Source organism: Epinephelus fuscoguttatus, linkage group LG5 (assembly GCF_011397635.1).
Source record: "Epinephelus fuscoguttatus linkage group LG5, E.fuscoguttatus.final_Chr_v1".
In the NCBI taxonomy this organism is placed as follows: domain Eukaryota; kingdom Metazoa; phylum Chordata; class Actinopteri; order Perciformes; family Serranidae; genus Epinephelus; species Epinephelus fuscoguttatus.
The window spans coordinates 33,037,085-33,061,447 of record NC_064756.1 but is presented as its reverse complement, the minus strand read 5'-3'; the positions used below and the strand labels follow the sequence as shown (position 1 = coordinate 33,061,447).

Here is a 24,363-nt window from a genome sequence, read left to right as displayed (position 1 = left end):
TTAGGCGAACATATCCAACAATGATAAACTAATCTGACTTTGATACCACAGTCACATAAAGCCACCCCAGTTTGTAGCTGCATGGGGGAAGGCCCATTTTAGGGCCCACAGATAAAGTGGAACAAGGAAAATGTCTGTGTGAGCGCTGGGTGTCTGTCAAAGCAGGAACTGGGAGGCGTTCTCCGTTGACCTCCGAGGGCAAGGACTTCCCAAAGCCCCTCTGCAAAACAACGGCAGACCCGGCAGCTGACAGTGGGACACAGGGGCTGCTGCTCTGCTAGGCCTGCCACTAAAAACTCACCGACCCGGCCCCCTCACCACCACCTCTCTTCCTCTCTCCTTGGATGTACCATCCACAGGACAAGACGGTAAAGCCCTTAGAAACTGGCAGCGGGAGAAAGCAGAAGCTATCACCTTGCCGATATGATCTGTCTGGAATGTGGCAATGCTTTACTGTATGTGAACAGACACGTTTGTGATGTCAGATACAACAACGGGCAGATGGGAGGGTTTAACCAACAGCAGCTTGATCCCAACCTGAGAGCAGGAATTAAATTGTTTACAGTATGACACGTCGCGTGTATGATTCATAGTGCGCATGCAAAGTACGGCTCATACGTGCATGATTCATTTAGAGGACTTGTTGTTATGCATATGTCAACATTGGATGTCATAAAGAGGTAAGACTGACGATCGTACTTTTGTTTATACAAGCCAAGGATGAAAAACTATCACCATGAAATTTATTTTTGACAGCATATTGATCTGATAGGTTATCGCCTACAGATAAAGTATTGTGTGGAGGTGAATGTAACAGACATGATGCAGCATATTGTCTGACCACTGACTGATGAGTAAAGTAACCTCAACAGAACCCTGCAAGAGGCACTGGGTAAGTCCTGGATTAGTCAGTTGTTTTCATGTTCCTTCTGCTTATTCTGGACATTGTTCAACAAAAGCAAGCAGGCCCCTCCCACCTCCCCTCCAAACACTGCCCACCTCTGGAGCCTCGATCAGCCCCCGAGAACAGATAAACTCCAACCAAGTGATTCATTTAGCAGCGCTGAGACATTAGAGCGCGACTGTTTTGCTTGTGGAGGTGCAGCGCGTGTGAAAAAAGTGACTACACACGTCTGCAGTGTCACATGTTTGACGGACCGGCGGGGGGAGGTGGGGGGGGGGGGCACAGAATGTTTATCATGTTTGTGCAGCAAGGAGCTGTTGTAGAAAGAGTGAGTCACAGCTGAGAGTTAATAGCATTTGTAAACAATTAGCAAGCATTTAACCAGGACTAGTCATGCTTGTTACTGAGCATAAACATGTTGTCTCCTGTCTTTACCCCCCATTGTATCCAGGCTTCAACTGCCACAAATGTTTTGTTCCCTGTCTTTGCATATAATTTGCATGCCAGGCCTGCAGTGGTAGTACCAGTTTTTACTTTCTCATGGCCCTGCACTGGATCTTACACTGCATAGCTGTGCACCACATTTTCAGAAACCATCTGTGGAAGGTCACAGGAGGCTTTCTTTGAATACAATAACCAATGATTTCAACAACCGACTACTGATTAACAAACACAGGCCTCATCTGGCTCGGGGAGGACTTTGTGGTAGAAAGGGGTGGAATATTGACAGGGAACATGTTGTTAAGGATTACAACTTCATTGTTGCAAATAATCTCCTAAACGAGGCACAACTGTAGCATTTAACACGTCGGTTACGGCTCCAAAACAATACATTCCTCACACCTCCTCAGCTCATTCCAATATAATGACCTATCAAACTTGCCACCATGTCTCTTGAGAAACACAACACACCTTCAGGCTGGAATGTCTGAGAGTCTGTGAAAGTAGTATCTGAAAATATCCCTCTACATTAGGATGTCAACTATGTCAGATGACAGCAATACTGGTGAGTAAATAGCCCCGATTGTCCATAGCCTGACTTTAAGTGGAAGGAATTTCAGATGGACAGATTATCACATTCACAAGTCTGCCTGTTCTGGACACTCCATCTCATGACACTGTTTTCTGGCTCAAACTGTGTGTGTGTGTGTGTGTGTGTGTGTGCAGTTGTTTATAGGTTACTGCTCAGGGTGAGAAGCAGGGTAAGAAGGGCTGAGAGGCTGCTCCCTGCTCTCTTGCCTGAGGAAGGCCATTATTTTAGCTCCATTTTGCCTTGTGAGGGTTTTTTTTTTCCTCGTTGTTTATACAGCACTGCTATGAACCAAGCAAGTTTTTTCCTCTGTGCCACTGCAGCTGCTGTTCCATACAGACCACGGTGGTCTCTGTGTAAACATCAGCCAGCTTTAAGTGGAAGACAATGAGGAAATGACAGGACAATGGGGGGGGGGCTGCATTTGAAGACATTCAAGGATGGATTTCCAGATGAAACAGAGAGATGACATCATGGCAAAGTCAGCTAGTAGGAACATGGAGAGGCCTGGTAACGCAACACCATACATAAACAGTGGACAGCTGTATTTATAGGAGATTGTCTCATGGTTGCCTCCATAAATCCTATTATCTGATTTGTAGCCAGTCCCCTGCACAGCACCCAGCAAGAGACTAACAGCTTTGGCTTGTAAAGCCTTATCAAGGCTCTCATGTGCTGTACAGTTGTCACTATTGTTGTGACATCAGTCGGCTTGGCCAAGATGAAAACTGGTCACATCAATGCCTGATTAGACATTACCTCACCATGATCGGATAAAGCCAAATGGCAGTTGTGTCTGAGAGCTGTTTAGTCAAAATTACAGACAGCTGTCGGGTATTACACAGGCTTACCTCCATGTTGTCACAGGACCCCACAGTGGGTTGCCTCCTATGTGAAACCTGGCAAGTGCATTTTCATATAAAACAGTGTATTTCAGGATCATAACATGTGGTCCCTCCTGTGGGTCATTGTAAAGAGAAGATAGGTCCAGATGGTGGTGGGATGCACCTGCTACAACTGGACTTTAAATATCTGACACTTCTCTGAGATGCAGATGAACAGAACATAAAAGACAGCAATTTGGCAGAGAGGTAAACTCGGTTACTCCTGCACCCAACTCATAAACACACAGAAACTGAGCCAAAGTGGAATTCACTCACATATCTCCTCAGCTTTTTCTCCGGTGGTGACTTCCTCAGCCAGCCCTGGAAGATGATTTCACCGCCGCTCATGTTTGTCAGTGTCTGCTGTTTCTTCTCGCTTACAACTGCCGTCTGTCACTAGTACATGACGGCTCCTCAAGGCTTGCCTGTTCAAAGTGCTGTCGGCGTTTGGCTCTCACTGGTGCAGTCTGCTCCCCCCATTTGATAAAAATCAAAGTAGTGCTGGTCGGAGATGTTGCCAGACGCTCCTGGTGGTACTGTGCGCAACAACCAGCGCGCAAAAGCACAGTTGGGGAGTAAAAAAAAAAGGCGCAACTCGACTCTTGGGGAATTACGCGCGGCCAGCTGACGAGGAGCCGCGGGGAAACTCAACTGATGCAGGGTGAGGAAGTATCGTAGAGTGTCTGCAGTTTGTTTTCCCAACTCACACCACGCCCACCGAGCCAAGAGAGGGATGGGCTGCGCTGGGATGAACAGGATGGGATAACTGCTTCCCACAAAGTAGCTACAGGATCCCAGAAGCAGTTTAAATAATGGAAAAACCGATTGATTCCTAACACACTATTTATCTACGTTCACATTAAACAGATGTTAAGGTATTTGTTTTATTTTAAATACGGAAACGCATTCGATCTTACATTATTATAACAAACGTGTTATATACCTCGACAACTATAATTGCGCATCAGTCACAGCCAGAAGATGGAGGTTTCTTATAAAAACAAAACTGCCTAATAAAGGTCAAATTAAGAGTCAATGGCTGCTGTTATGACTGAGTAAAGAGTCGCATTTTGCGAATGAGATGGGGAAAAGGCACCATCTTGTGGAAAGTTGGAATACTTTCTACAACAGATCCTCTGAAAACCAACATCGATTTTATATATGGAAATTGGTAAAAGTGGAAGAGACATAATTTGATGAATGTGATGAAAATTTTACTGTTGGTAAATGAAATTACTTATTATATTTGTTGTATATCATGCACAACTGATGAGTCAAATTCCATTTTCAATGAGCCATCTCAAATACCCATGATCACTGTTTTTATATTTCAGGTGCATATACATTTTCCAAATAATGCTATTTAAAATAAACCAATAAACACTAAAACAAGGTTGAAAATCATGTTTATTTGATGTTTGCCAGACAGCAAAACCACACATCACTGACTTAAAAAAATCTACTAGGCCGGAACTGTGTTTTATAAAAGACAAGAATGGGAAACTCTAGGGAAAGGAATCACATCTTTAATGTTGTCCACGCCGAGAATGCATTGCAAATATCGCTCAAATCCCAGTCCAAAGCCACCATGAGGGACGGAGCCAAAACGCCTCAAATCCAGATACCTGCAAATAAATAAAAGTGTCATTACTACTCTGTTGGTATGTAAAGATGTTTCTTTTAAAATGTTGTGAATGTAAATATGTCTTTTACCAGCTGTAGGTGTCTTTTAATCCAGCCCTGGAAAAGTAGGATAATTAATGTAAGAACCTCTGGCCAAAACACAAACTCTTGACTTAGAATAAATCATCTCTGACATAAGTTTCATATATCAATCCATGTGCACACAACTAAACTGTCTTTGCAGTTTTGCAGGCTTTCTTCTCTTCACCTAACTGATGGTTACACACTCAGAACAGGGCCTGCACATATGAGGGTTAGACTTGGAGCAAAGCATAAACTCACCAGCACATGGCTGCCTTTTTTTTTTTTTTAACAGCAGACAGTCAGTGTCAGATAAAATAAAGTTTGTTCTTGTCCACAGCTACCTGAAACGGTCAGTAAAACCTGCAATCACATCTTGATTACTTTGTACAATATATTTTCTATGCTAATTGTTCAGTTACGTTCCTCTACACAAATGATTAAAATAAATAAATGTTAAAGGGTAACTTTGGTGTTGTTCAACCTGGACCCTATTTCCCCATGTTTCTGTGTCAAAGTGAGTAATGGACAACTATTTTTTAAACTGGTCCAGTATTGAGCAAGAGGGCTGCAGAAAAATCAGGTTGCAATGTGACCATTTGGGGCAATTGTGCGCCGTCAGCTTATGTTCACTTAAAGTGTTTGTTTTTGCCACTGACAGGATCAGATTGTTATTCTAAGTGTCTAACAACATTATAGACTCTTATAGACATTATAGACTTACAGACCCTTACAGAGGTCAACATTTTTATTAAAGAGATCCTTTTTGTTTAACCAGAAATATCCCCAAAATTGCCATCGCTAAACCCATCAGACTCCATTTAAATAAACAGTAATTTTAGCACGTTGATAGCCGGCACATTTTCACATCGAACTGGGTGATTTAAGGATTTATTTCAACCAAACCAGAGTTGGTGATTGTTGGGGCAGTGGAAAGACGAACCAAAACAGTTTTTGTGAGTTTAATTTCATTTCTGTCGACTTTAAATTAAGTGTGTTTTACGATGACAGAATTACTATTTTTTTTTAAAGAGACCTTCTTCACAGCAGACATGTTGACGTCATATGGGAAAGTACAGACATATTTAAAAACGTTAATGATAGCTGCAGTACACTAAGGCGCGGCTCTGGTATTGTGTATGCAGACTTAGTTGTATGACTTACTGGAACTGAGCCATTGTTAATGTTATCAATTCACCTGTGCTTTTCCTACTATGACAGGTCAAAACGTCTGCTGTGAAAAAGCTCTCCTGAGTGGTGAGTGTGGCAATAGCAATTTCAGGTCTGTTTCGGTTAAAGAAAAAGGATCTTACTCTTTAAGAAAAGGGTCTATCTCTGTAGGGATTCTTTCCATAATGTTGTCAGACACTTAAAACAACAAATCAAGCCTGTCAGCGGCAACAACACTTTTAGTGGACGTACACTGATTGTGTGTGATTGCCCCTCGTGGTTACATTGCAGCCATTTTCGCTGCCAGCACTCTCGCTCAATACTGGACCAGTTTCAAAAATTGTTGTTCCCATTAGTCACTTAGACACAAAAACATGTAAAAATAGGGTACAGGTTAAAAAATACTAAAGTTTTCCTTTAATGTATAGTCAATATAACTGTTGAATGTTTTCTTTAGTTTTCCTAACACTGTATGTGTGTGGTGAGTCAGGGGCTTAAAGACCTGTGACGTGGCAAGCATACAGAGGGATGTGCGAGTTGTTGGCAAAGGTCGTACAGAAAACGGCTTTTTATTTTAAAGCGCAACTACAGACTTTCTGAAACGCCCCAGCTAGCGCAGAACGACCCTGCTGGGGTTCTGTTCTCAATTAATTAAAATACAAACAAATCTAAAGCAACTAAGCAGATATCGACAACCGAAGCCTAAATATATTAGCACGGGCCTTCCAATACCCCTGGAGAACGTGTTCTTACTCTTCTAGCCGAGCACTCAGCAGATCCAGCCTCTCCTCTCTCAGTGAGCCCCCACAGAGCTCTCCAACTCCTGGCACAAGAAGGTCCACTGCAGCTGCCTGCACACAAATGACAGTCGGGAGTCAGCGGAGATATGCAAATCGCTGCGATAACCCAACTGACATTACAAGAAGAGAAATGAGTGGTTAAATCATTGATGCAGTCGGCATGTTTAACAGTGTAACTACGTCTTACTGTATGCTTGGGATGATCCTGGTTGTCTCTTGCATAAAAAGGCTTGAGATCATAAGGATAATCAGTGACAAAGACTGGAATGTTGCCGCAATGTTTCACCAGGTACTTCTCATGTTCTGTCTGAAGGTCACAACCCCACTGTAGAAAAGAAGAGCTACAGTCAATGTGGAGCTCTGTGAAATGATTGTGTTAATATCAAACATGCAGTATCAGTAGGTATGTAGTCAAGGAGAAAATAAAACACTTACGTCTGTTGGGAAGGCAAATTTCTGAGAGCTGCGTTTGAGAATGTCGATAGCCTCACTGTAGGTAATCCTGAAAGCAGATTGAGATAGTATCACTTATCCAAGACCTTCAATACTTGACTTTACTCTTTAGCTGATATCATTTTTATGCTCTGTTTAGAAAAACAGACTTACACAGGGAAGCTCTTCTTCAGCATAGCCTCTACAGTGTCCTTGAGGTGTAAGGATGCAACAGATTAAAAAGTGTAAGTTGAGATAATAATGGAGTCAGGTGCAGCTGTGCCTGGTTGGTATAAGGAGTCAGGTTATGTACCAAAGTTAAATAAGCGTCCTTCAGGACTCACCCTGTGCCCAGGAGTCACATGCTTGTGAAACAAATCCACATCCTTCGCACAGTGAGCCAAGACATGCTCCGTGGCAGATCTGAACACGTCCTCCATGACCTACGGAGTGGGGCCCAGATTAATAATTAAAGCTTGCTGGGCAACTGTGGGTAAGGGCGACTTTAAAAGTCACACAAGGCGAGAGAAAAATTTGAACTTCAGTACACAGAAATTGATGTGATGTGACATCCGTTCACTTCATCCAAGATCCTCATATTTACAGATTTAGCCAGTGTGTGATGACTGTGTTTTATCAAAGGTTACCAGACAACTTTAAAGCTACTTAGTCTCCGTTCCCTGGACAAAGTGATCCCCCAACAAGTATGTAAAGAAACTCTGAGAGAAAATAAAGATGACAAATCTTCAGCAGCACATAGTACAGCACGTATAAATACACTTCAAACCTTTAATACAGACGTTCCGGTACAACTTTTTCCTTCCAGATACTGATTCAGATACCTGACTAGCAAATCAGTCAATAACAGTTAAAAAGAATGAACTGTTACCAATGATTGCTATCACTGTTGTATGTGATGGCTCAAGTTAAACCCAACAAATACATACAGAGAATGAACACCATGAAACGTTCCTTTGTAATCTAAATCGACATTTTGCTCACGGCTAATGTTATACTCTTTGATAGAAACGGTCTTCTTCGCAGCTCTAAAACATTAGTTGCCAGCAGATGCACGATGCAACTTGCTAGGTAGGTTACCATCTCAAAACGGCACAGAAAAATATCTGGGAAAACTGCCATTTTATCCAGATGTGAGCCTACTTAAAACATTTTTTAACGAATTACTACTATCGGATCGGCGCATAGACTTGCGTACTTGCCGATAACCGATCCAGCATTTCAGGCAGTATCGAAGAAATTTCAAAGACTCTACATAACTCTACATTTCAAATCCTGGAATTTTATTTTAATAGCAAGCCAAATTCAACATAAACTAATGGCTTTTATAAAGGTAAGAATTTATTGAGTTAAAATTGGTAAACAGGCTTTATCATGTTAACCAATGTGCTACTTTGACTGATATAATGGAGCAATACTGTATTTGAGGACTATGACATAAAGTACCTTGGTGAGATCCTCTAAGGACTGTGTGAAGGACACCTCGGCCTCCACCATGTAAAACTCAGCCAGGTGGCGTCTGCTTTGGGAGTTCTCTGCTCGGAAAGTTGGCCCAAATGTGTAGACTCTAGAAAAAGCCCTGGAAGAGCATGAGTGACATGGTGTAATTAGAAATGTTCTTCAGTGCATGTGCACGTGTTTGTCACTTTGTTTCTGGGGCAGAGCATACAAGTGCAATATGTGAGTTTTGAAAATGACAGATGATCATCAGAGGATAGTTTATCTCACCCCGACATCACTTCCAGATGAAGCTGACCAGACACAGTCAGGAAGGCTGGGACAGAGAAAAAGTTCTCATCTTCATCATTCTTTGGGCCTGATGGCTGCGGTAAAAGCAGAGGTTTTGATGTTTCAAGCAATGTCATTAATCCCTCTGTTCACATTAGAGATCTGAGTGACAATTACACCACGGAGGTGACACCACGTGTAAACCATCGACATGCAGGATTTAGTGATGGGCCACTATGAACCAACTACTCTTTCTGAATGACTCTTTTTAGTGTCCTGTATGCACTAGGTCAGCCTGTCAAACAAATTGGTGTTCATGAATCCCTAACTTTTCCCACTCGCCCATGCACTGCTATCGTAGGGTACTGTTCACACTGCCTGCTACAGTCAGTGAACGAGAAGCAGCTGAATTGGACTAAAGTGCAATTGCTCAGAGCGTTGAAGCAACATCTGGTTAACAAAGAGCAAAAGAGCCATGAAATTTCATCACAAACTCATTTTTCAAATTATTCCAACACCTCATGAATGTACATGTAATTATGTAAACTTAAATATAAGGACTAGTAATGCGTTGATGAGGAGTCTTGTGGCGCAGCCAGCACTGACTGTCGAACATGCATGTGCTGTAACCGACTGTCACGGAAAAAAGCATCACAAGTCGAAAGGTTCCACACATTTACAGGTCTCAACTTAAAGCCCCTACAAGGAACTTTCATTTTGAGTTGATTTTGGCGACCTTGTGGACAAAAGCGGTAGTGTTTTGACGGAATGAAGCCTACATTTCCCATGAGCTCTAGCACGTATTGTCGTAAAGACGCTTACCTGGCTCGCACATGTGTTTGTTTTGGGGATGAATGAAACAACAAGACGGGAAAACTTTGCCCTCGCTCCTATCAGGGATCCCAGCTCACCTCTGCCGCGCCTCAGCTCCACCTCTCCGGCGTAAGCGCCACTGCCACTGGGATAAACGCAGCGGTCGGCTGGTAAGGCTCAAGGCGAGCACTTCCACAGCTTCTTGGACTGAGTATGGAGCGGTGCCTCGCCTCTTTATTTCTCGGCACTCGCTGGACCCTGTCGACGCCTGGCTGATACCTGTTGTCGGCCCGGATGAGGTGTTCCAGCCCCGCGGCCCCTGCTCTCCTAGTCCCCGCTGGCACGGGGGAATCTGCGCAACATGTAGCCTCTGTGTGTGGCTCCCCGGACAGCTAACGCCGTGGACCCGCCGGCTCCTGCCAGGATTGAGCTGGTAAATGCTAGATCGCTAGCGAACAAAACGTTTATCCTGAAGGATTTCCTGACTTCCCGAGGATTGGATTTTCTCTGTGTGACTGAGACGTGGCTGACTGTTGGTGAGTCCAGTGCTTTCACAGAACTTTTACCCGATGATTGCTGCTGTTTTAACTCCCCGCAGATGTTGGGTCAAGGAGGAGGAATAGCGACTATTTATGAGTCACTATAAATGTAAGCCGCTAGGTAAGATGACGTGTGCCGTCTGAGTGCCGTAAATCGCTTCGTCCTGGAAGCAACCTGAGGCGGACCCGGAGACAGTTTCCTAAAGGTATGGATATACACTATATAGAAATAGCTTATCTTCACACCGATGGTCTCATTTGCTGTTGGAGGTCACGCACATACATCAGCAGAAACGAGAGACTTTTGCATATCCAGTTAAAAGTTCCTTGTAGTGGCTTTAAAGGAACCAACACCATGAATTGATTCAGATTCATAAAAAGCTTTATTGTTACACTGTTTATACTGTTCTGTTTAAAGTATAGGACCTTAACTTAAAGAAGATTTGTAAAGCAATCTGTACATACTCACCTCGACCTGAAAGAGCTCCCCTGCCCCTTCACAGTCATTTGAGGTGATGACTGGAGTGTGAATCTGCACAAAGCCATTTTCCTGGAATAAATAAAGTGATAAACATAAAAAGTCTTGCTCTGAATTTGATTAAAGACTCTCCTACCAATGTTCTCACCTTGAAATATGAGTGAATAGCTGTAGTGGCCTCACTTCGTATTCTCAACAGGGAGCTAAAGTTGTTTGTCCTACACCTGAGATGAGGAAACTGCCGAATATACTCAAGGCTGTGCCTCTCTTTGATTTTGAAGGGGAAATCCTGAAATAACAGGACAAAACACCAAATTAATTATATTTCCTATTCAATGACCACATACAAAGTTAACATTTAGATGAGGCATTATTTGAAGCCAGCAACATGTGTGTGGGATGTTTGTGGAGACTATTTTTCTTACCACAGGGTTACACTTGCCAACGACATGGATTTGGTCTGCTTCCAGTTCAACAGGCTGTTTTTGGTGTGGACTTTTCCTAAGAACACCTGTGACTTCAACAGCACTACCAAATGTGAGCAACCTTAATTTAAGGAGAGAAAAAGAGGGGAAGACAGTAAGTGTATTTTGAGTGTTTGCTTCCTTACCTAAAAGTGTTTTGTCAAGGATTATCAACAGGAAATAAAACTGGAGTGCTCACCGATCATTTAGCTCGGAGCTGGCGACGATCTGCAGTGACTGCAGAGAGCTTCCATCATTCACGTGGAGAAAGAGATTTGCCTTCTGTTGTCTAACAGAGTGAACCCATCCCTGCAACAGAGACACAAACTACACTTGGCTGTTCCTTCTGGTGGCACAGATAAATCTCCTTTTTGTTTCTTCAGTTTAGTTTCATTTATACAGCCCAGTATCACATATCATAACATACAACACCCTCTGCCCTTACGTGTAATGTGTATAAACCTGTATGATGTTAATTCAAGAATTTCAGTCCTTATTCTTCCTCAGTAAAATGTCAATTAAATCTATAAACACTGGTATCAATGTGCAGTTATATTTGGTACGCAAATGTGAAAATGTATGTATAGCATTGTCATAGATCAGGGTGCATAGGCACTATTTGAGAGTCAGTTAAATGACCTTTTTGATAACAGACCTTTGGGGGACATTTGTTTGGCATATTCCCGTGTGAAGCATAAATGTGCAAGGTTAAGTACATGTATAGTTATCTGTATCCCTGGGTTAGTGGCGGATGCTACAGCAGGAAGAATCCAGGCATTTAGATTAAGTTTGCATGAACTATCTTATGCTATTTTTCTAAAAAAAAAAAAAAAAAAAAAGCATGGTTAAATGTAACTTAAGATGACAAGAAGTATTAATGTTTAATACAAGGTAGCATTTATTTATTAATTACAACGAAAATACATGACAATACAGTCAGGTCAGTAAGTCTGGGTGTAGCTAAAATAAGCAGCATGTTACTGAAGAATAGCTATTAGCACAAATTAGCTGACATTCTCCACAGATAAAAATAGGCGTTAACGTTACCTGTACTTTGATTTTTGCTCCCAATTCAGCACCTGAAAACGCCTCGGACACTCTCAGCTTCACTGGTGTCCTCTCACAATAATGTCGAATACTTAACAACAATCCCCGAGTCACTGAGGTGGCTGTTGTTACAGAAAGCGTTTTAGCTGCAGCCTGAAACATCGCGACAGACGCTGCACTTTGAGACAATAAGCCCGCTACAAGCACAACATGTTGCGACACCTCAAAAATATAATTAATAAAGCATTTAAAGGTATTTTTACGATGTATGGTGCAGTCGATTAGGCTCAACTTGACTTTCACGTTGTGCTGCTTGGATGATAGTAAAACTTCCTATTTGGGTCTTTCGTCATTCGTCTATTTTAGTCACGCGGGTTAGGATAACCCAATCAGATGTCGGCATCTCACAGCAGTCATTTTATTGCTCTAGGGAGTTGTAGTTTTATTTTTAAGACCCCAAATTCCACTTGAAAGAGAAGTTTTAAATTCAGGATTATAATTTCACCATTTTCTGTTGCAATTATGTTCTGTATGTTTTACGAGATTTTATTTAAATAAACAGAGTGTAGATAAATATGTAATAAAAAAAAAGCTACAATGAGAATTATCAACGGAAGAGTATGCAGGTGATGCCCTGACTGATATCGGACTGTCAAAGGTCTGGACCCAGGCAAGATGATGCCATCACCTTTATAAACTAGCGACTCTAAATCATTTTAATCAGTTTGAAAGAAGGAGAAAAACATGCAGTATTTTAAGTAGATTACTGACTTCTGATTTTACCTGTTGACTGAATACTGCTGTTGGAGAAATACAGAGGAAAAACACTAAAATGAAAATACTAGAAATTCCTGTTTTCTTCTCTGTAAGGGACATTTATATTTTATTGTCCCAGCCACTGTCTATCAGCAGTAAGTAAAAAAGTGATGAACTTGTTGTGAGGCAGGCAGTGTTTCTTGGTGTGGAATTTTCACAAATTTCCTGAACCATGCTAAATCCTGTCTTCAGACCCAAAGTCATTTCTACATACAGGGAGAAATGTAAAGTATATTTTCAACTCTTAAGTGTAACACACGTGGATTGATCCAATAATGTAACAAAGCAAAAAGAACAGCTATCATAACCACATGGAAACCCTCTTTAATCTTACATGATTTATCTGCCGTCAGTGTGAGGTCCATTTATGCGTAAACCTCGTTAATCCAATACCCACAACGACACTGGGTCTATTCCCACCATTTGCTGCTGGAGTAAATCAGATCATGCCAGCAATGTAATAAGATGCCATAGACAATTACTCACCTGGTCTCGCCTGTCAGCTCTGGAGCCCCTGGTCTGGGTCTGCCAGCAAACACAGAGCTGGGTGTCTCCACCTCCGGCTGCTTATGACACATCATCATTAAACCCAACATGATGCATTTGAAAAGTCAGCAGGGTCATTGATATTAATTATCTCCAGCATGGACGGAGCAATTATGCACATGGTCTCATCTTAATGGGGAGCAGAACAATTCTATTTTCCGATTCATTGGCAGAGAGTGCAAAATCTAATGGGGAATTTGTTGAGGTCATGACGTCTGTGTCATATGTTTCTGTGTCTTTAGAGCAAAGTTGAGACGTGGGGAGCATCAGATCTATTGAAACCAACAATCAGAGGGTTATCTTTAATTTGTTACCAGGAAACAACACAGATTTGGCAACTAACAATGAATCAATAAACAAAAAATGATTAATGGTATGTTTTATTAGAGGAATATACTGCTGTAATCTGCTACTGCTCTCTCCCTTATCATAATGTGCAGTATCTTACTATGCCACAAGGTAGTGCTCTAGCTCTATGACACTTCCCACTCCTCCTTCCAAATCCCCACCTACTGCAGATTTATTCATTTACCCCTGAGTTGCCTCCAATATATTATTCATTTGCAGCTCCAAGGTCTACTGAAATGGAAACAAGCTGGCATTGTTATGTTCTCTCTGCAGTTCTATCAAGAATAATGCAAAGGACCTGCTGGCTTTCATCGGCAGCAGATAGCCCAGTGCAACAGTGAATTCAGGTTGCATCCAGGAACTGTTTTCTATGCACCAGTAGGAACAGCAAGCTGAAATGCCCCCAGTGTTTATCTATAGTCTAACTTCATTTGTAATTTCCCCTTTTTTGCAGGCTTGACATATTCTGTGACAACTTGCACGTGGGAGTGATGCTTGATGGCGTGTCGCATGTATTTATATATTTCCACAGACATCCTCCCCCACAAACCACAAGGCGATGTATGCATGAAACGAGGTGAAAACAGTATGCTGTGCTGTCGCTATAAAACTGTTGCACAACTAAGAAAAACAGCCCAAAGTAAAGTGTTATCCTGTTTACACTCTCCATATAATAAATCAAGAAGAGGAGTCAAATGGTGCTTCCAGTGGGAGATACAGCTCTCTGTTCTTGGAGCCTCTACAGGTAGAGGAGTTGTTTGGCAGTGGCCTGACAACCTTATTTGGGCTTAACAACTTGTTAAAATCAATACACGATTAGTCAGCAAAACAAAGGATTTTGCTGTAAAAGCTTGGGTCTCAGGAGGATCACTGAACTTAAAGGGCAAGTGCATCTTCTGCTCTCGGCAGGCCCGCCTGTCCACATCGACAGCATCACCTGCACCTTCCCCGAGCCTTCATCAGCCCCTCCAAATATTCTGCATTCTCAAATGGAAGGGGGCATTGATTTTATGTAACATGGCTCGTTAAGTGCTGATTAGACCATTATAGTGATGTGATTTCAGGGAATGGGTCTGGGTGACAGGCGGCCAAACACAAATCAAAAGGAACTAACAACCCTTTACTGAAAGAGATTTGGGCTGCTGCACTGCTTCACCTACGACTCTCCAGTTACTGCCAGAATGCTGTGTTTGTGTCGGCTGATATCTAATGGACCAGCTTCAGAAGTCTGCAGTTTAGAGAAAATATCCATTAATGGTGCTCAAAACATTCAGCATTTGGAAATGATGGTGTGCAGCCATCACAGGGTAATAACTCTCATACTGTGCATTTGTAAAAAATCAAATGAGTTAGTGATATAGTGATGAAATGATAAATCGATTAGGTAATCAGTCAATCACACAAAATTAGAATTCAATCATTTTAATTGACCATGAGTGTTGGAGTGTTTTCACACAGACCTCTGGGAAGTTTTCACCAGTTTATCCCATTTTAAAGGCTCAATTCATTGATTCATTTTAAAATTTATCACCGTATAAATGATAATGAGAGTAGTCAGGAATTGCAAGTCTAATTTGCGCGATGGAACTTGCAGAGCAATCCGCCAAACTCTGTAATCAAAATGCAAAATAAGGTCTGCTCGACTTCACGTTCGACGATGTCTCTTTTAGACAAACAGGAAGAAATGAAACATCTATGTGTGCTGAATTAGTTTAAGGTGTTTTGTTGTTCACAGTTTCACCTTGTGATGGACAATAGCTTTCAGAGACCTGATCTGAAATAGAATTTCTGGCTTACAGCTTAAGTTCATCAAAGTGTGCGTGCTGTTCTAAGTCTTCTGTAAAGTTATTTAAATCGTAAAAAACTGCACTTCTGAAATTGCTGTTGCTAATTCTGAGTCAAACTTGACAAGTTACTGCAGAGCTGAGTCAGAAATTTGATCTGCACTCAAACCTCCGTATAATTCCCTCTCTGGCTGAAGGTTGGAACGATTGAGTTATATCTCTGATTATACTATTGTTCTCATGCTGCAGTGTGTTACATAATTCTTGCTTTTTGTGTGAATTACAGAAATGCTTTCTATGATACGAATGTTGACCGTACCCAACATTCATATCGAGTAGGCTGCGTTTTGGGAAGCAACAATCCTTCAGCATAGTGAGGGGGGTGATTACTGCACATCGGGTTAACACAGACTTTGATTTTACCGATCACACCTTCAGATCCAAACATAGACCACTGACAGATTTGGGGTATTTTTTTCCATGCCTCAGTTTTGCAATGAAAGGAAATTCCCCTCATGTGCGGAGGAGATCGACTCGCGCCATTAGGAGCATTAACAATATCACAGCTTCAAACTTAACAATGTCACAACAGTTTGCCACTTGAACTTTTTCTTCTCTTCCACTGGAGGTAGTCAAAGACAGGCCTCTCCTGAGATGGCTAAGAATAGATGATGAAAAATAGGCGAGCAGAGAGGCAATATCAAAATATTGTACCTCATCACACAGTATTATTCTCATCCGATCACACTCAGTCAAATGAAACGACTCACTCTCGTCCTCACTTTGCTCTTTGCTGCAGCGTCACTTGTCAGTGCTGGCTATAAGAGGATACAGTGTGGGCTCTGGTTCATTTCCCCTGGTTCTGTAATTTAGCTCCCAATGAGGATAGAGCTCCCTTATCCTCATTTACAGAATAATTTGCACAAATGATCCTAAATGCTAACTCTTAATTGTGATGCAGGAATTCTACTTATATCTAGGTCAACCCAGATAAGTCTGGAATATATCTCCTTACCTTGTGAGGGGTACAGTATGAGTGGGGATACTAGTACATCCGCCAAATGTTGCATAATTGTCTGAGTACATGCTGAAATATTAAAAGCGTACTAATTATCTGTATAGAAAACACCTTAAAGCCTAAGAAATGGTATTTCTTTCATCATGCTTTCTCAGTTTGGGTCTAGACTCGCTGAGATGACTTCCAAAACATCCAGCGCACATAATAATTTCTCATCAAAATGTGTATGTCATATATTTTCAGTCAGGTTTTGCAAAGGAAAACGCCTGCCATGGGATTTTTATGATCTGTAGCTCCACCTGAAGATTTTACAACTCTGTCAAGACATTTTTAACCGCCTAACATCGCTGCGAACTGCTGTGAAGTCACAGAGTTTACCTCATCTGCACCGTATGCATAGGTTATGTATTTGTATACATATCATCCATCTGTTTGTGTGTTTGCTCATCTGTCTGTCTCTTTGTATGTGGAACTATTGGCCAAATAATCAGCCTTTTACTCTGGTAATTGACAGCTAACTCGGAACACTATTAAGCCTTTTAGCCAGATTCTGCTCTCTATTAAGTGCCTTCTTGTTCAACAAGCACTTTTTTTTTTTTTTTACAGGGCAAACACAATGTCCTTTTTCAAGAATGCCAGTAAAATGATCAACAATTCGCTAACTGCAAACTATAAACCAGCAGCCAGATCTGTGCTTTTCTATTTGTGTGGGAGCATTCCTCCACAGCCCTATCATTAATGTGTCCTTCCCCCGCTGATTTATTTCATTTACCTCCCCTGTTCAAGCAGGAACAATCTGATGATAAGTGAATGATGACTGGTTTCATCCCTGTTAAAAACACAACTGCAGTAGAATAAAAAATAACTTATTAGCCTCGGCACACTGTGTAATTAAAATGGGGGAAGTTCAGCAAGTCCAGTTTGACACTGACTCCTCTGTGCGCAAGAATATCTGAGACATGTACATTTAATCACAAAGGTCAGAGTGCTGGAGTAAAGTGGTGTGATGTACCTGGGGCTGTTCAGTGTCTTCGTCGAGGGCAATTTAAAAGTAAGATAAAGTTCTACTGTGTTATAAGACTGCAACACATCCATCTGTCCTTCTTGTGTCCTACTGTCCTGCTCTGGAGATATATGAAATTAAATATTATATTAAATCACATTAGAGAACAGTCTTCTCTTCTTTTGCTTCCTTACAAAGGCAATAATCCCTTTCAGTAGATGTTAGCAACTGCTGTCTCAGCAGACGTCCAACCATAAATCTATGACTAATTACTTCAGTTTATCCAGACACACCAACTACCCTCTAATTAGCCAAACAATGAATGGTAATGTCTTGGGTTTCCATGTGGGCTTTTGAGTTACACTCGCTCACTGCATCAAACTGAAGATGTGGGTATTCAACCAAAGTAGTTTCTATTTTTCAGTGTATTTAGGAAAACAAAGGCCTGCGCCCATATGCTTGCATGTTAATTATAGAACAATTAAGACCTGCCTGAACTAGCCCTCACAATTAAGGGAGCGTCTTTACATATCTACAGGACAAAGGAGCGGCAAATTTTGTGAAAATAACGACAAAAGATCACGCCTAAGTACACAGAGACCCGAGAATCTTTTTAAAAACAAAATTATTTTGAAACTCTTTCCATTGTTACAGCATGATGCTGTCTTCCAGCTGCATCTGATTTGTGCATCTGATTTATTCATGCAGTCAATTCCCATTCAAGCACTATTGTTGTACAGCAACAGAGAGACTGAAATATCACCTTTTTTATTTGATATAACAAAACGCATGCAGTGTAACCTGGGAGTTAGCACTATGGCTGCGCTCCTCCCGAAACATTAGGTCTTGATGAAAAGAGCTGGTGTCTTGTGTGTTCAGCAAACACTGTTTTCTGGTCAGTCTCTTACCAGGGCATACTATATTTTTTCCATAATTTTCTAGTGATTAATTTACTTCACAATATTCCTTTTTTAAGTCAGGGTAAGCAAAACTAAAAGCTATTACTGATTTTCTATCCCATGGCTTAACTGGTGCCAAAAATGTGCCGGTATGTGCCGCAGATTCTTGGAAAAATAAATATTGTTTTTCATGTTTGCAAGTGCAGAACAGTAGTCACATCGAGGGAAGCAGCGTGAGCTGAGGAGTGTGCATTACAATTATAATCTTGCTTCTGCTCCACTGCATGCACATGTACTGGTCTGAGGCTTCTTGCCAATAAACAATGAATTTGCACATGTAGAACAACAGTGTATAAAAACTCCACATAAGCCAGGAGGGATCATAGAAATCTGAGTCATCCAATAAAAGGCTTTTTGTGTGTGTCTGTCTTCCTGTTTCAAATCTAAATAATGCTCAGTGTGTCACGCAATGGCAGCATTCAAGCTCTTCCAGGAAGATCTTTCAAATAGGAAGTGACTATGAAAACGTAAGGTTAATTTTTTCCTTCCTGACAGCAATAGTCATTGTGTTTTCATGCTTTGCCAGGGGTTTGGTGGTGTGTGTCAGTGAGTGGCTGCCTGTGGAAGCTGGGTGTTGGGGGGAGGGTTCAGCAATTTTATCAGTTCGACATTTAAAGAGAACTGGGTTGTAAAAAAAAAAAACGTGAAAGAAAACAAGTCTGTCTGTGAAATGTGCTAAAAATTTCTGCACAACTTTAAAGCGTTTGGACTGGCAGGCTTATTTGTATGGGTAAATTAAATGAGAGGCCAGCCGTGTCACAATCCAAATGCACGACGTGGAAATACATTCCCCAAGGCTGATCTACATAATAGTATTCGTAATGGGCCCAAAGGTTCTGTAACCAAAATAATTCTGTCAGACTGTCTTTAGGCTTTGTATATCAAACTAAAAACACACACTGCAGAATCAGTCAAAGGAGGACAAAGGAAACAAAGTCTCTGCTGTATTTCTGTTGTCCTGAAGGCATCATTCCTACTGAAATACAGATTTCTATTGTCTGAGTCGAAGTGTAAAACAATATAAATCACGTAGAATTGGTCAAATAACCTCTCATATATACACATTTATTTTGCCTGAAAAACTCAAAAGTTTCTCTGAAAGTATACAAGTGATTTTTTTTAACCTTATAGTTGGCTGAATTCTATTTTGAGTTGGTACAGTGTGTCCTTGGGTGGCTGCACTACAGGCCACTTGGCTCTCAAGTTGGCAAGACAGTTGTTATACAGCTGTTCTACAGAGGATAGATATTGTCTGTAAGTAGTGCCGATGGCGATAAGGATATGCCTGTGGCAATGAGCACTTCAGGGATTTTGCCCCACACCAGGAGGTGGGGGGGTGCGGGGTACCCTTGTCCCTTTTTGTCTTTGGTGTAAAAGTTCTTTTTACAGATACCATATTTTCCTTCACATTGCCTGCATCACCTGGCCAAAGAAGGCATGTCATGAATAATAGAATTTTAGTCATAAAAACCATTATGGAATGGGCCTACCGGGCATAGGCCCAGGGGCCCGAAGTGTCAGAGGCCCCCTGCCCTTCATCTGCAAAATGTCACTCAAATCACCTACCAGGAAGAGACTCTATCACAAAGAGACACAAAAAAGACCACATAGAGATGCAAAGGAGCTGCAAAGAGACACAGAATAAGAAAGATGCAAATAACAACTTTTGCATATCTGTGCCCTGGGGCACCTTATCTCATAATCCACCCATGACAAAGACAGGTAACATGACAGATTTGGGCAGTTTCACCCTCAGTTAAGGTTTGATTTTGTGTTTTGTCTGTGCACACATCCAACACTCCCATCAGTGTGAAGTTGCAGTTGAGTCAAGCGAGCACGAACTGATCTTAACTAATCCTACACCAAAAGTACGAGGAGGGCTCAAATATTTCACACAAAAGAGGGGTTTGAACTTCTTCACATAAAATTAACCTTTTGACCTGAGGAAACCTGACTAATTTAAAGTATACACCACCTCCTCTACTGCTTTATATATTTTTAATATGTCCTGCTGTTAAATACTTTGCAGCAGCTCAAGCCTATTAAATATACATGTGCCTTGTTTCAACCCTGACAACAGAGAATCTCCACTGAGGACACACCTTACCTTTATGGCTCTTCTTTGCTTCTGTCTATGATTAACGTCTCCTCTCTGTCATCACACTCTCACATGATGGAGAGAGGTGCGTCTGTAGATGTTTTAAAGGATGTTGTTGTGTATCATAAAGAGTGCCGGGGAAACTTGGCTTCGTACATTTGATGAAACCATTTCCAAAACACATCTTTCTGTATCTTTACTATTCATCAAAGCTGTCGTGCGACACAGTGAAGACAGCCCCTCACTGATCATCACCGGTGCTCGTGTCATACACAGAAATCAATAACACCTATTTTTTCATGGACATAAAGTGCAACATGATAAGCTGTCCTAAGACATTAGGCATTAGCTAGCCTCTGAGTCGACCAAAACACTTCCAGACACTTAGTTTGTGTGGGTACTGATCCTTTAGCTGTGAACAGATTTGACCTTAGGCATAATTAGCCTAATAAAAGCATTAGATATGCTGTCAATATGATTTGCATAATGTGCAAAGGCAGTTTCATTCCTGAATGCAAGCGGTGTCCGAGTGACTTAAAAATGCTGCAGTGACATTTCTCTGGGTCCTTTGTTCACACCTGTCAGGGGAAATGTGATGGGAGACGGCAGCTGCAGCTGCGGCTTCCGCCTCCAGTGAGTCCATCAAGACCACCAAGACCCTGCTGGAGTCCGGCACACATCAGCCACACACATACACACACTCACAGTGTGTATCTCTGTAAAAGCAAAAAAAAGAAATTCCACCTTGTGCCGAGAGGATTAATTTCTTACAGCGTCAATTCAAACATAATCCAGGGAGATCAGAGTGAGAATAGAAACTGAACTGTCATATTTCTCAGTCGCACAAGCTCAGGAAAAAACATGAAAAACACGCAGTTGAGTTACATTAATTTATATTTCACAAAAGTAGTTTTTCCACGTAAAAAGGCTTTTCAAAAACATGCAAATCAATTTCCTCACAATATGTATTTGTGTCTTGAAAGAGGTGGAAAAACAACACAGATTGGGACCCTATGGTAGTTACAGTCTGCTGCTGCAGAAAGTCTTTCTGTCAGTGAGAAACTACAGACTGTGAATTTGTGAGGCCGGCTTTGATGTGGCTCAACTTCAGGGATTATTGATTGTCTTGGCAATGTTTATCTCGCTGAAAATGACAAAAAAAAACCACTGAAAGCACAGAGGTCAAAACTGTCAGGCTGTGCTGCTCGACAATGGGCGAATACAGGCTCTCTCTCAGGGCTTTTAAGTCCCATTTTTGGAAAATAATGCCTCTCATATTACAAGCATGCAGCACTGTACTGCTTAAGGTGCTAGTACTGCACATTTCCCATTTTGCTTTTGCAGGTCAGTTGTATGAGAGGCGACACTGGCCTTTGTGTGACCCATAGAAATATGACACTTTGGAAACCATCACCTCAGTTTCATTTCCGAAGCTTGCACTTTACTGAGTGCTTCTGTTGCTGCTGTGTTTTGTCATCATGGTGGGCATCCAAATGAGACCTAAACCTTGAGGAGAATTCAGCCTCTATGGCCAGTCGGTTTACCATTCCTTGCCCCATTAGCTTTTATGATTGGTCCACCATTTGCATAACTGGTAGAGAGGGGAATGTGGACCTGAATGATTAAAGACAGAATCCGAGGCTGTCCTGTCCATTCAGGCATATGGTGTTATCAGGCTACACAGCAGATGTGCACCATCATACCAACCAGTTTACAGCTTTTGGGAAAACTTGCACAAATGTAGCCGTCTGGGATGCTGCTTGGAAAGTGGAAAATAGTGTGACAATGGGGCGCTTTTTCAGGAAAATAAATGCAGCTGACACTCGTGTAATGACAGAACCTGAGAGTGACAGACAGAGGAAAATCACAGACAACAGGTGTTTGATTTAAGCGGCTAATTTTGGACTACATACAGGATTCATTGAGGGGACGTATGGCTGGGCCTCAGCAGGAATCAACCTTTTGCTGATTTTAATAGCAAATAACTTTGCCAGTGTTTATCCAACACTCGGGCTCAGAGTGTTCAAATTATCAGTGAGAGGAAACAGATGGAGCGTGAAAGCAATGTGAAGATATCTCTTCGCATCAGACTCAGCACAGGTAATGGGAAATAGTTCATGCATGTTTTTTTAGAGAAAAGTTTCGCCTTCCCTCCCTGTCGCAGATGTGAAATCATGCTAAAACCAGGATTTTCCTCTCTCCTCTCACATAAATATCTGGAAGGGGTAAGTCAGATTTGAATGTAGTGGTAGGTGTTAAGTGAATATGGGATCACTTTCAAAGTTCGGCTGCGTGCGCCAGAAATGGTGTAGCTGTCAAACTCTGACTGAACTCTGAAACCAATTCCTGCCGACGCAGCTGTCTGGAAAAAAAGAAAAGAAAAATAAAGACAAGAGCAACACGAAAACAACAAGATCTGAAAAAAGATTTCCTTTAACATCGTCTGATTTATGTGACATGAATGTCTTTCCTGCACCCGTTTTAAAACAGACACTGGTCTGTCTGGTGTGTTATATGAATTGCATTAGGATGAAAAGATCATTAGTCATTTGTAGCCATCACCATGTGTTGCTTTAATCGATTTGAGGTGCAATTAGAAAGATTTTCACAACCCCACAGCACAAACGACAAAGGCAAATTTGTGAGGTTTTAATAAGCTCGTTCATCAATACTGGTGATTCAGTCATTATTTTCAACACTTTGTGGCAGATACTGTTTGCCTCACCGTCTCAGTGATGGAGCACAGTGCTGTGTGCAAACTATCAGCATCGTGGGACACTTTGCTCTCAAGGCAAAAACAGAAAATAAATGCAGCATTCTACTTTTTGTATGTATGCATAAATTACATGCCATTTGGACCCAATTAATTTGGCAACCTAATTGCGTCTTGCAAACATTTGGCTTTTTAGTTTATAAGAAAGCCAGTTGTTGATTCATTGTTTCAAAAATTGATGAAATGTTATACCAAATCCTTGTAATTAATTAGACCTGATCCTAATCAGCAGTCACATCTAAAACCGTCATCAGAGTGCACTGCAGCAACTTTCCACTCTGCACCAGGGGCTGAGGTGAAGTTATTGTTATTATGATTGTACCAAAAGACTACAGTCCTCCAGGCTAAAGGACATTTTGCCTCTCTGCAGCAGAATTCATTCTGCACAGGCTCCCTCTGCTAGCAGGACGTTCTGTTCCCTGTAAAGAAATCCTCTTTACAGGAGTCATGTGGGGCTAGAGGCTCAGGCTTTCTCAAGGAAGACGAGAGGCACCTATTTGAAATTTACTTTGCAAAAAAACTTGTGTAGTCAAACTAACTAAAGCAAATATCAGGGTGTGAGCCTTTCCTATGATGCATATCTGTCACGCAGAGAGATCAGCGGTACATTCCTCTCGCATTAATGCAAAGTGTGTGAGAACAAATGAGAGCACTGTCTGCTTAGGTAAAACAGGCCATCACGCTTTCTTCTGGGCACGGAGCTCAGCTCTGCCTGCAGTGAGTGTAAATGTTCCAGGCTCCCTCGCTGCCACCACATACTGGCAGCTAACTCCCGAGCCACCCCGCCTGCTAACAGGATTAGGCCCTGAGCTCCACTTGTTTCAACAAAGTTATCAAGTTTAAAAACACACAGTCTCCTGGTGGCTTTTGTAACATCAAAGGATTGGTCCTCAACTTTGACAGGTTAATTAATAGTCAAGCAGCATCCCTCGAGGCTTCCCTGCCTTATGACAGTGAAACACATTTACTGTAGAGATGTTTTTATTAACAGCCTGTATTTTATGTGC

General features: G+C 41.7%; 2 protein-coding genes across 3 annotated transcripts in view; both read right to left on the bottom strand.

The window, feature by feature from the left end:
* gab2 (GRB2-associated binding protein 2) overlaps nt 1–3,529 on the bottom strand; it is a 45,200-nt gene extending 41,671 nt beyond the window's left edge. The window contains exon 1 of one of the 2 annotated variants that reach the window (XM_049576285.1): nt 3,095–3,529. In XM_049576285.1, coding sequence (XP_049432242.1) covers nt 3,095–3,166 — 72 coding nt within the window. In that variant the 5' untranslated portion in view covers nt 3,167–3,529. The remainder of the gene's footprint in view (nt 1–3,094) is intronic. The other variant, XM_049576284.1, reaches the window with a different exon arrangement.
* A 678-nt stretch (nt 3,530–4,207) lies between these two features.
* On the bottom strand, nt 4,208–12,352 carry nars2 (asparaginyl-tRNA synthetase 2, mitochondrial). Its single transcript, XM_049576291.1, has 14 exons — nt 12,012–12,352; nt 11,164–11,273; nt 10,926–11,046; nt 10,649–10,789; nt 10,492–10,572; nt 8,671–8,765; nt 8,389–8,521; nt 7,269–7,367; nt 7,099–7,136; nt 6,928–6,994; nt 6,680–6,817; nt 6,446–6,543; nt 4,532–4,558; nt 4,208–4,443 (listed from the first exon to the last, which is right to left on the bottom strand). The coding sequence occupies exons 1-14, from the start codon at nt 12,171–12,173 to the stop codon at nt 4,299–4,301; spliced, it is 1,455 nt and encodes a 484-aa protein (XP_049432248.1). The 5' UTR covers nt 12,174–12,352; the 3' UTR covers nt 4,208–4,298.
* Between the last annotated feature and the right edge of the window lie 12,011 nt (nt 12,353–24,363).

What these genes read in the sequence shown, in the direction of transcription:
- nars2 (XM_049576291.1), bottom strand. Translation starts at nt 12,173, where the DNA reads ATGTTTCAGGCTGCAGCTAAAACGCTTTCTGTAACAACAGCCACCTCA. An exon ending in GAGCAAAAATCAAAGTACAG is followed by an intron (nt 11,274 to 12,011) that starts GTAACGTTAACG and finishes TCTCTGTTGCAG; the next exon opens with GGATGGGTTCACTCTGTTAG. An exon ending in CATCTGGAAGTGATGTCGGG is followed by an intron (nt 8,522 to 8,670) that starts GTGAGATAAACT and finishes ATGCTCTTCCAG; the next exon opens with GGCTTTTTCTAGAGTCTACA.